The following is a 12672-nucleotide window of genomic DNA, read 5'->3' as shown; positions in this document are numbered from 1 at the left end:
AGGGTTGTGGGCTCCAAGGCATTTGCACAATGCCTTCTAGAAGCACCAATAGGAATTTTCAAAGACCCAGGGAGTGAAGTTCCACACCACCCCTTAATGCTACCTATATCCTTGGATCTTTGGATCTCTGCCATCATTGGCTAATTCCTCTTGAACCGTCCACTTTCAGTCTCTAATTAATTTATTTAAAGCCAGAAATCTTTTTTTTTTTTTTGCATTGGCTGTAATCTGAGCAACCTCTAAGGAATAGCATGTTTACCATCAAACATTCTTAAATACTCTACCCTGATTCAACTCAAGAGAGCATCCCCTCCCCCAGGTCACACAGTCCTCTAGCTGTAGCACTGCTGAGTCTGCCCTGCCGAGTTCAGCTCCAGTTTTCACTACGGGATCTTGAGCAGCTGCAAAGAGAAGGAAAACCGGCCGCTAGGCTATTCCCAGGAAATCCCAAAAGGCATATTTTTAACATTTGCATTCTTATTTCCATAAATTTGTATGTTTCACCCGAAAGGCACTGACTCCCGGTTATGCAAAGCTAAAACACCCGACTCTCCTTCATCTGCAGGTCACACACTCTCAGCTGGAGCGCCCGCTGCCTACAGTGAGTTTTTTTTTTTCCTTCTCCTTCTCAGTTAGCACCCAAAAGTGTCCCTGCTTTACTCCGATCATGGCCATTAAAAACAGAGTTATCCTTTAGGTGTTTTACTACAGGTGGCTCCCAAATATTCTTTCCTTCTATTATGAACTCACACCAGAAGTGTCTGTCTAGCTGGCATTTTTGTAAGACCCTACTTTCTCTCCCGCGAGGAAACACTGGCTCTGAATTCAGTTGGGACAGCTTCATCTGGGTGTTGAACTCCCATGTAGGTCTAGTTTTCAGTCTTCTACCCCAGGAAAGCTTTTGCAGTGAGGAGGGCAGACTGGATTCTGAGCAGAGTAGCGGTCAGTGCCAAGCGCCCACATCAAGTTGACTTCCATTGACTCCTGTAACTGAACCCTGAACACTGCTTATCCTGTCAGGGCCATAGATCTCCCCCTGCACTTTCACCAGGTGCATGGATATCAGAGTGATGGAGAAGTAAACTCACTAGAGTAGCTTACAACAGCTATATTAGGTCCAGAAGCCAGGGCCGTGAGAAAAGAGAGAACAAAAATGTCCTTTTGGGTCCATCTCAACCCAACAGTTTTGAGAAAACACAGAAATAACTGTGCTCACTGAATAGCAGGTGAGAAGACTCTGAGGCCCACACGGAGAAACCATGTCCCTGGACCCAGAGTGGCCATACTGGACTTGAGTTCCTTCCAGTTGGTCAAAAGAGACCTCTCTGAGGGGCATGAACTTCTGTTGGACAGCCTAGCCCTCTCTTCTCAGGCAAAGTGGTGATTTATGAGGAGGCTACGGACCAGAGGGGTCAGCAGCTGAGAGAAGCAATGAGCGCTGAAGCGGTTGCCAGCGCATTTTGTGAGCAGTATTTTGTTTGTTGGCTGGTTTCACCTCGGGACACATGAAACTCCTTTCACTGAAGCGAAGTCAGCAGAGTGGAAGTACAGACCTCACTGAACACTGAGCGAACGCAGTCTCAGGAAGTTTGGCCTGTTCCCTGCCATGTCTGCTCAATGTCAGGCCTGCTGACACCACAGTCAGAGGCAGGCTTCCTCATCCAGATTTCACCCTACAGACCAAGGCCATGGGCTGAATGCAGAACTGGGGCCAAATCACCCAGAGCTAGGAAAGGAGAGAGACCCATCCTGCTAGAAGGATTGTACGAACTGGCTTGCCCATATGCATCTATGAAAGAACCGTTTAAAGAATTTTTATGTATTTTTTTCTCTTTCCCAGAGACTATGATTCATCCTCGGCAATGGATTATGTATAGAGGCATCTCAACAGCTAAAGGCAGGCAGGCTGTGGGAAACCGAGTACATTATGGCCTGTGTGAAATTGTGCCTGGAAAATGCCTCTGAGTCACTCAGTAGGACTGTCTTCACCTTTCCTTCTTTCCTTCTTCCCTTCCTTCTTTCTTTCTTCCTTTCTTTCTTTCCTTCTTCCCTTCCTTCTTTCTTTCTTCCTTTCTTTCTTTCCTTCTTCCCTTCCTTCTTTCTTTCTTCCTTTCTTTCTTTCCTTCTTTCTTTCTTTCTTTTTTCTTTCTTTCTTTCTTTCTTTCTTTCTTTCTTCTTTCTCTCTTTGTTTTCTTTCTTTCCTTCCTTCCTTCCTTTTTTTTTTCCTAGACAGTGTTTCACTACATAACAGTCTTGTCCTACCCTGGAACTCTCTTTGTAGACCAGGCTGACCTCGTACTCACTGAGGTCTGCCTGCTTCTGCCCTCCAAGAACTGGGATTAAAGGCATGTGCCACCACTGCCCAGTTCTCTTCACTACTTTCTAAAGTGTATTGCTGTCTTCCAGTTTCTCCAGTTCAGCCAGTTGGAAATGTGCTTTGCCCAAACTTACTATTTAGCTTTCTGTTTTGCTCAGTCAACTCATCTGCATAACCCATCCAAGACTTGGCTAGACAGAAAACAAGACAAGTTTAAAGAAACACCTGAGTTGTGAATATGGAGTAAAATATTTCACCTTTGCAACAGCCCCACAAAACAAAACAAAACAAAAGGCCTGGTATATGATGTTTCTTTTAACAGGAACTTGCTCAAAATCTAGAGCTAGAGGAGGCCAGACCTTGGATTTGAGCCAAACCAGTACAACTCTAGAAAGCTCCCACACTTCCCATTGCACCGGTCCTGCATGGGTCTGATTCCAAGTCCAGAAGAACATTTCACGACCCACACAACCTTTAGAGGCAACATCTTTATGCTACAAGATGGCTTAAGCGACACATATTTTAAAACAAAGAGTTGTGTCTGAACATCACACTAAGATGCTGTGACTGTAAATGTACCCGCATCCTTCTAACAAACCCTGATGGACAGGGAAGCTCAAAAGACTGAGGTGGAGAGAATTCACTGGGATGGAAGGGGAGGCAGATGCTGAGATCAAGGGTACTCCAGCCATGTCTGTCGGACTCAACACTCTGCCAAAGGAAAGTCTCGCTAGTAGCAACCAAACAGTTGAAAGTTCAGGACTTTTAACAACTACTCTTATGAGATGGATTGGATCAATTCCCCCGATCGCTCAGGACGAAAAGAAAGGCAGGCCATTTTGCTCCAGTTATGACATTCAACAAGATGAGAAAGCAGTCTTACTTCCCCTCCGGGCTTCTCAATCAGAGGGCTCTTGAGGCACGCGGCAGCGAGACTGCAGTACACAGGCGTCCATCGCTGCTCCTGCGGAAAGAAGACAGAGGTTTCAGACTGTGGGGGCTCTCCTGCAGGGAGGAACCCATTCTCTGCCTCAAAACTGCCTCCAGTACTAAATGCAATGGGTGACACTGAAATGCCTGAGCCAGCACTTTCACAAGGTTGCTTCAGGCTGCTGCCTGTGCAAACCCATTTAACCTTGTACGGGGACACATTACAAAACCACTTACCACATGTCCAAAGAATTCACAGATACATGTTGACAGAAATTCAGAATATTTCTGCTTTATCTGTTAAGGGATCTTTCTAGGACTTAGATCAGCGTATTAGACTCCAATCTCATTGTCTGGAAACAGCACTCGGAAGTGTCTGGCTTCTGATTCCCATGTGGCAAAATTTCCAAAGTTCTTGACTCTCTGCTCAGAACCCACTGAAGAGACCCCACTGACCTTTTTCAGCCTTAGCTCCAACTCTCTCCAACAACTATCACAAACCTCAAGCTGCATTGTTCCACGTGATTGCCACAAGTCCCCAGCGTCTTTGTGCAACTCCTGGTTCTTAATACCTTTTCTTCAGTGTCTGCCTGGGAATTCCCACCCATCCTATAAAGCCCAGATCAGAATCCCAAGAAAGCACATGGCTGCTTCACAGGCGAGCGGGATAGGTTTCTCTGTACCATATTGCTAGAGAACACAGCATTCCCCTGGGAATGTGGGCTGCTGAGGAGGGATTTAAGTCTTGCTTTTCTGGTGGCTTCACTATCTAGCAAGGGTCCTTCCACAGTGGAGGCCGGTGGTTCTCCATCTGTGGGTTGCAAACCCCTGTGGGGTCAATCAGCCCTATCCCGGGAGTCGAATACCATACACCCTGAATATCAGATATTTACATTATGAGTCATAGTCAATTTAAGAGCAAGTAACAAAACTCATAGCAAAATTACAGTTACAAAGAAGCAACAAAAATAAATTTATGGTTGGGTGGGCAGGGTCAGTACAACCATAAGGAACTGTATTAAAGGGTCACAGTATTAGGGAGGTTGAGAACCTCTGATGTAAGATCTTTCTCCCCTAGGTAAGTTTTTCTTCAGCCAACTGAAACTTTTCATGTCTTTACGAATTTCCATGATATGCAATGAGACCCAACTGCCTCCAATCCAAACTCACATTTCTCACGACTTGTATTTATCTCTTGTAGTCTTGATAGAGAAGGGATGGTGAGAGACTTGTTAATGAAAAAAAAAAGAACTAAACATATCAGCCCACTCCATAAAATAAAAATGAACTTTAATAATAAACCAGCAAATATTGACACATCCCTAACCCCTGCTGTCCCTTAATTGGCTGTGTTTCTTGAGGCAAAGGAAGATTTTTTTTCCAGTGGTTTGGAATCTCCCTTCCCGCTGCTAAGAAATACCTTCTGTTCACCTCACTAGGGCAGATCACACGTTTTCCACCAGGGTGGCCCTGCCTATGAATATGGCTTCTGTTATTTACACACATCTCGCAGAGTATTTTGAGACGGATTGTAGAGATACCTATGGCCCAGAAGGGCAAAGCATAATTGCTTGGAAGGAGGTTCTGCAATTTCCCCTCAAGAGAAATCGGGCCAAACTCTGACTGCAGAGGCCGGAAAGCAGGGGCTATGCTCAGATGCTCAGGGAGACGGCCTGCTGTCCATTAGGAGTTAAACGGAGACCAGCAATTCATTTCACAGGTCATGTTCCAGCCATCAAAGTGTAATTACCGTCAAACCCCACTGGCACAAGCCCCAGCCGTATTATGAGTGAAAGTTCTATGGGATTCTAAAGGATCCCATTACAACTTCCACCTTCTAGAGATAAAAAGACACTGGATTGCTCTAGGAAAAAGGCCTGAATAAATCTATTAACTTGAGACTGAAACCATTTTTGTCGTTGTTGTTGGGTGTTTGCTTTTTTTTTTTTTTTAAATGAAAATAAAGCTTGCAGTGTTGATGATGGAGAAACATGACTGGGTTTGGATGAAGTCAATCTGTTGGAAGCAGTAGATGAATTTAAGAAGGCTGCCCTTCAGTTGCTATAGCAACGCGGAACTAGCTTTCTTGGGGGCCTGAGCAGCCTGTTTTTCTGCAGGCCAAACATCCCCTTGAAACCTTTGCGCTGGGTTCACTTGAGACTAAGACAACAGAGCATTTGCAAAACACAGATCCTTACCTATACACCATTTGTTTCGTGGGCAAGTATGATTCTGGGCTACATGGGTCTATATGCAAAATGTCGACTAGTGTCACGTACATAGTAATGATGACAGACTTTCCTCTTTCGTGTCCCCTGCGCTCACCTCAGGGTTTTCTCACAGTTTTGTTCCTGTTTCAGTGCTGAATTGCTTACATGGCTGGCTGGCATTAACATTGGTGCCCCCAACTTCCCGCTTGCTGACTGAGGGGAATGAGAGCACTTAAGATAGATGTGGAATTAAAAAAAGAAACAGCGATGTTGAGCCCCTTCCCTGCAGGGGAAATTAACCATCCTTTCAGACCTCTGTGAAGTGAAAGCAATTATCACTTCTTATCTTCCCAAGCTCTCCCAAGGAGTTGTAAAAGTCACGGATCCCCAAGTGGGTGTGTACGAAAGTCAGTGATCCCCAAGGGGTGTCGGGGAAGTGGGGGGAGGTAGCGGGAGAGCTACCTGCTCTACCTTTGTGATTGGGCCTCTCAGGCTAGCAAGGCATCAAAGACCTTCGGATAGAATTGCAATCTTCAGTGTTCATCCTATAGCCGGAAATATGAGTGACTCTTTGTATGAAAAGACAGAAGTAACCAGGGCTTTGAAGGAAGAGCGAGACCATCTGGTTCTTCCCACCTTATTGAACAGGGGGATCTGTCAGGGCACATGTGCTTAAGGGTTGTCACTGGGTAGCTAAAGGATCTAGACGGACTTTCCCTCCAGGGCCTTATTTTTATACTCTGGATAAGACACGGCTATTTAACCCCATCAGCTCTCGCATCCTCTTCTCCACTCCTCCAAGCGAGCTGGGAGCGAGCCTGTTTTGCCACGGAAGCAGATTCTATCAAGGGTTACCGTTTCTCTAGCTAACCTCCCCCTGACACTTTTTTCCTTTTTTTTTTTTAAATGCAGAGCAAGCCTAGCAGAAGCTTGCTTAGGTAGTGTCGGTATTCCTAAGGAACTGCTAAGAGACCACCGTAGCTGCTCTTCACAGTGCTCCAGAACCACATCCGAATTTGGGCACCAAAGAGGGAGCTGGGACATCTCAAACAACCTGTGGAAAAAGAGCAGGGAGACATCCCTGAATCTAGATGTGAGGCAGATAGCTGTCATGGCCCAGGCCCCTGCTCTAGCTGCCTCTCCCCCAACCTGGCTGTTGAAGGACTAAGTGGCTTTGGACTTGCCCCACCCAGGCCGCCACCGTCCCTTCCTTGGAAGGGTCAAGCAGCACACAGACACAGAGTGAAGCGTCCTTGGGAAAGGAGGAGGGTAGGGTGGAGGGCGGCTACCGGTTGACTCACCCGGGGTTGACTAGACTTCCTCCCTTTTACTCCACATGAGTGCAGTCTGGCTGAACTTTAGTGAACTGTGCCTGCTGCGAGGCTCGCCTCCTCGCTCTTTGGTTATTATTATCACAGGATTCTGAGCAGACAGGGTCGGAGCAGGAGGGGGGCGGTCAGTGTGGCGAGCATCTCAACTTTAAGGTTTCCCAGGTCAATATTATGCATTTTTTGTATCTCCCTCAGTCCTCACCCACCTCCCCACCTGCACCCCGAAATTTTTGCATATAAATTTCCCTTTCCTGAGTGCTTTACAGTGAATATTGAAATGTCCTCATTCGTCCACCATGCTTTGTGAAACTTTCCTAAGGCCTGAACTTACCACCAAGCTATCAACACCTACAACATTAAAGTAGGCGCTGCTTGGAAAAGACCTTACTACTAGGACCTCCTCCCATAGGTGAGCTTCCAGCCAGCCTTGATCCAAATGCATGTGTGTTTAGCAAGCACACTGCATTGTAGCAGACCCGCGGGCCTTCTTCCCATCCTGCATTGTATATTTCCAGCAGTTTGATGTAGTCTGGATTGCCACTATGTAGTAAAAACACAACGCCCCATCCATGATGCAAACCGGGACACAAGTGAGGTCTTTGGGTAAATTTTTACTATTTTCTCCTGTGATTAAAACTACTCTTTTTTATTTGTGCTTTGAATCATTTCTTTAGATTATGTCTCCAAAAATAGAACTCCAGGGCCAAAGACATCAACATGTTTACAGTTCTCGTTATTCACAGTCGGCTTACAGCTGTATAAAAGGGCCTGGCTGACTTACCGAGCTGCCTCTTGTATATAGTGTATGTGATGGGTGTGTGTATATATATTACAACACACATACACCACCTTTTTTCCTTTTGAACAGCAACTCCCCCCCCCCACCCACATACACACGTCCCATATCAACCTCACGTTTACAGATGCAGACACTAAGGGCCACAGAGGTTAAGTAACTCAGTGTCAGATGACCAACATCCTCTTTATGGCTGCATTGGTTTCGAGCGTTTGCTGTGCCCAGGCTGTCCCTGGTTTCAATGAGTAACTGCTGACTATGTCTCTAGCCTATAATTTCCTTAGCTTGGGCCATGGTGGAAATGGTGAGCACGGAATCACACACATTCGGCCAAACTCCAGCTCCAGCCTATTACTAAGTCACATAACCAGTGAGCTGCCGAGCCTTGCTAAGCCTCAGTTTCCCCAGAGTAAAAGGGTGTGGCATCACAACCTTATTTGGAGGCTTTAAATAGAAACTCAGCTTAGCAGACAAACCAACACTGAAACAATACTGCTCCTGTTTCTATTCTAATGAGAGACGCTTAGTTGTAACTCTCCCTTGGAGCTTTTGTGGCATAAAACAGAAGCTATTTATGAGTTTCCATTATAGCCTAATGCATAGCTTTCCGCCCCAGCTGTCAATCATTAATGATTCTCTAGGTGCTGGAACTTACTTCTGTGCTAAGTTTAGTGAAGGGTTTTTACATGTCTATTTATAAACTGTGTCATAAAGCAGTTTCTTAAAATATCTGAGCAAAACTTATGAAAATAATAAAGATTATGAAAGGTACAGATAGATTATTTAGATGTTTACTAGTATTATAAGTAGGTATGTTTACTTCAAAGTTTTAAAATATTCACTACTCACTGATCACAGTTTTAAATACAAATCTATCAGAACTTATACAATTAGAGTATTTATAAAATAAACAAATATTTAAAATATTTTATAGAAGTAATAAAGCATGTTAACCAATAAGAACAATCTTTAAATAGTCAACGCTTACAGACTAAGTTTGTCTATCCCTAAGGGCCTTGTAAGTGAGAAACCTATGGCACGGCAAAAAGTGCACTGCCCTTAAAACTGGCTTTGACACTTGGTTGATACAAAACCTCTTCGGGGTTTCATTGTGTATAATTTTTTTAGAAGGCCCAATAAAGCAATATGCCTAAAGCAATAAACAATCTCTGATATATCCCCAAAGAGAGGCATATAAATGGCATAGCTCTTCAGAATGTCAAAACAAAGCATATGTTACTTAAATCTCAGCCCATTTATTTCTAAGGTGTGAACCCGAATTCTCTAGTAGTTCAGGAAAGCGAAAAGAGAAATGAAGACAGGAAGTCATCTATTGAAGCGTGGGAAAACAGCACAGGGGAAGAGACCGTTCTCTCTAGTTCCCATAGGTCGCTGGAGTTCAACTTCATCCTCAGCAGGAGAATGAGGCTAGGAAGTGCCGTGGAACAACCTTGGGACACTGTGTGTATTGCTGTCATCGTTAATAAAAAGCTGACTGCCCAAAGAGCTGGGCAGGAAGAAATTGGTCGAGGCGGCCTGACCCAGAGAGAATGCTGGGAGGAAGAAGGGTGGAATCTGGACTCACAGCAGATGCAGAGGGAGCAGGCGATGACTGTGCCATGCTAATAAGGTACCGCCATGTGGCAGAGCATAAATAAGGAATATGGGTTAGTTTAAAAAGTAAGAGTTAGCTAGTAACAAGTCTGAGCTATCGCCAAGCATTTATAAGTAATCTTAAGTATCCATGTTGGTTATTTGGAAGCAGGTGGTGGGAACAGGAAAACTCCACCTACAAAAAAATCCTGGTGAAAACTGTTCTGGGAGGAGGAAGAAGAAGGAGGCGAGGATGTAGAGTGCTGTCACCTGTACCTTTGGGTGCGGATGACTTGGAGGAATGTAGATAATTGAGGATGGTTATGGATGGGGAAAAACGTGCTGTGGTTGGATTGTGCCACCCACCAAATTCCTACGATGAAGTCCTCAAATTGCCTCAGTTCTATGTTTAGAAGCTGATTCTTTTTTTTTTTAAAGATGGGTTTCTCTATGTAATAGCCCTGGCTATCCTGAAACTTGCTCTGTAGACCAGACTATTCTCAAACTCACAGAGATCTGCCTATCTCTGTCTCCCCAGTGCTAGGATTAAAGGCATGTGTCACCATGCCTGGCTGGAAACTGGAAATTTTAAAGAGTTAATTAAGTCAAATGAGATCGTTAGGGTGAATCCTAATCCAATTTGACTATTATCTTTATAGAAAGAGATTTCAACTTACGTATGGATAGAGAGGAGACTGTAAAACAGCAGGGGAAAGACAACTGGGTACTAGCCGAGGAGGGACCCCTCGGAAGGAGTCAACCCCATCGGTAACCCGTGGTTAGTCAGACCATTAGAATCAACAGAATGCACACTGGGGTTGGAGGGAAGTTGGTAGGAATGGCCATGGACAGGTTCCTATGTGCTAGGACAGTAGAGGAAGCAGAACAAACCCTGGACAGGATGATAGGAGAAGAGAAACACACGGAGTGAGCACAGTCAGGTGCAGAGCGGTGCTCTGTGTAGGATGAGACAAACAGCATCAAATGGCGCAAACACCACCATTTGTTTTAAATACAGCATTTTTATCTGTAAATGTGCTGCGTTTGGGTGGATTTACCCCACTTTCCTCGCTCAAGTTTCTGCTACCGTCAAAATTTCCTGCTGTCTCCCGCACGCACATTCTGCGTCAAAATTTCCTGCTGTCTCCCGCACGCACATTCTGCTTATTTTATTCTGTCTTGGTCCCATCTTCTCCCCGCTCCTCCCTGCCCCTACACGATTCTACCATCTCCTGTGTGAAGGGATTTAATACACATCCTATATTTCCAGGCCTTCCATACACTTCCTCATTCTCAAAGCGGAGGTGATGATGATGATGCCCAGGGAGCAAGGTGGGTCCAGTGAGCAAGTCAGGTTCTGAAGGAACACACTGGAAAGAAAGCTTCACAGAAGTGGCAGCCTCCACTTCTAGCTGCCTGCCCTCTTATACATCTCTTGAGCTGTAGAAGAATCTGTATTATAGCTCCGTGTAAATCTGTTCTCCACAGTATGCCTGATCTTTTTAAAAATAAAGCAAGTTGTGATCCTCCCACGGTGGTGTTCTATTTTCTTCCTGCTCAAACCAAACACTTCAGAAGTTTCCCACTCTTTCCCATGCAGAATAAAGCTTCATCTTGGCCTCTGGGCTATTGTTGGTCAGATTCTTCCTCTTAGTCCTGACCGATGCTGCATCGTGTTCCTCCTTCCAGTGTCCTTCCTCAGAACCTCTGCTTCTGCTCTTCTCTCAGCCTAGAGCAAACCGACCTCTCCCAGCCTCCGAGCATCCACTCCTCACTTCCCTTTCTAAGTTGATCAGTTTCCCATTCACAATGAAACATGGCTGTAGTTTCCATCGGATGTTGTACATTAAAATCCTTCTATGTTCTCATTTGGCAGAACAGCCCTCCCTCCTTTGGGATCTCTGTGATATTCCCACTTGTCCAAGACACTTGTTCTTGCAAATGTACTTGTGTGTGTGTGTTTGTGTGTGTGTGTGTGTTTGTGTGTGTGTGTGTGTGTGTGTATAAAATGCTAAAATAGTGAGAAGTGAAAATCGCCATAAATTCTTTATACTCCAACACAACTTTTACAAAAGGGAATAAGCCTAATGGTGCTCCCACCTTCAGGGCACCTTCTGTTTCCAAAGTAAGTAATTTTGGCTGATATTCACATCCTCCTTTCATGGACTCTTGGATGCAGAAAGTGTGGAAAGAGAAACATCTTTGGACAGAGCACCATCAAGGATAGACGCCTGCTCCCCCTCTTTTGTGTTAGTCAAAAGCCTTCTCAGAATTACTGTACAATTTTTAAGAAACTTAACAGCTAACATCAATTCCATACAATGCAGGTCTCCCCTACCTGCCTAAAAAGTTCCTGCATAGCTAGGATTAAGTGGGACCGGTTGGCTGATGATGTGCCGAATGGAGCCACAGTGCACAGACACAATCCTGTCAGTGCTGTCTGAAAGGTCATGACTGCTGCCTGCTGCTGCCTGGACACCTTTTCCTCGTCCAGTGTTTGGTGACCCTGGTGGATACTTTGCAGTCATACTAGCGGTTAAGACATTTGGAACAAAGCTAGTCTGTCCTACTAGAAGTGCTTAATGATAAATCAACAGAAACTGAATTTGGCTGCATCTTTAAGATGTGATCAGAAATAATAAAATGAGTCTAGTAAGAATTTCCCAAGTAGGGATTACATCCATAGTCAAAATCCTTCCTCTGTAGATAAGTGTAGTTTATTTCCCTCCCATGTATACTTTGATTTACTCAGGGAAGGAGCTCTGAAAGGGGTGAGGGATGGTTTGTTATGTTTAGCTACCAGAACAGAATGTCTTTGATCTCACACATCTCCAGTGGCCATGCTTCCTGGGAGGTCAGAGCTGGGCACCATCAGTCCTGCCCTTGACGGAGGTTAACGACAGACACAGAATCTGTTGCACGCTGCTTTGAAGGAGCCAGAGATAACCAGCCCTTTGCAGCACGAGAAAGCCCCCAAAGCTGGAATTTACCTTCACGCCAGAAATAACTGAATGTTTTTTTAGGGTTAGATTGTGTTACGTCATTTGAATTAATTTTGACGATGTGCTGACTTTGGAGAGGAATTGTTTCGTGGACAGTGGAACTCTGAACTTGAGAGCTAACGGGTCTAAAGTGCACGTTATATGCAAGTTTTATCCAGTCAGGAGATTTTTATGTAGCCAGCGATAGTTACTTTTTGTATGATTTTGTTTGGACTGCAATGCTGTGCCTTTAACTCAGTCTTGTAGCTATCTTAAGTTCATTACTGTGTATAATGGCACTCTTACAATCCATTTAGCATGTAAAAAGCAGGGCTTCCTGATTTTGTTTCTAACAGCTTCATATTGAACCTGAGACTGATGTTGAGAAGCAGGCCTGCTATGTTGTCTCTTGTTATGTAAAGCTATGGCAGAATCTCAGTGAATAGAACACTTTAAAAGTTTGTTGCTTTGTATATTAACAGATTATGTCACATAAACTTACATGAGAAATGCA

The 12672-nt window shown here is 44.6% G+C and overlaps 1 protein-coding gene and 1 long non-coding RNA gene across 3 annotated transcripts in view; one reads left to right on the top strand and one right to left on the bottom strand.

Moving 5' to 3' along the window:
* Positions 1–12672, bottom strand: part of Rasgef1b (RasGEF domain family member 1B) — a 509760-nt gene that overhangs the window by 146356 nt on the left and 350732 nt on the right. For both annotated transcript variants that reach the window (XM_087908846.1, XM_087908847.1), the window contains exon 4: positions 3201–3281. In XM_087908846.1, coding sequence (XP_087764972.1) covers positions 3201–3281 — 81 coding nt within the window. The remainder of the gene's footprint in view (positions 1–3200; positions 3282–12672) is intronic.
* Positions 8914–10709, top strand: LOC125395188 (uncharacterized). The gene is made up of 2 exons (XR_007230487.3): positions 8914–9214; positions 10448–10709. It is a non-coding gene; the product is annotated as an uncharacterized LOC125395188 (long non-coding RNA).

This window comes from Myodes glareolus, chromosome 8 (genome assembly GCF_982192425.1).
Source record: "Myodes glareolus chromosome 8, mMyoGla1.1, whole genome shotgun sequence".
In the NCBI taxonomy this organism is placed as follows: Eukaryota; Metazoa; Chordata; class Mammalia; order Rodentia; family Cricetidae; genus Myodes; species Myodes glareolus.
This window is presented reverse-complemented; position numbering and strand designations above follow the sequence as displayed.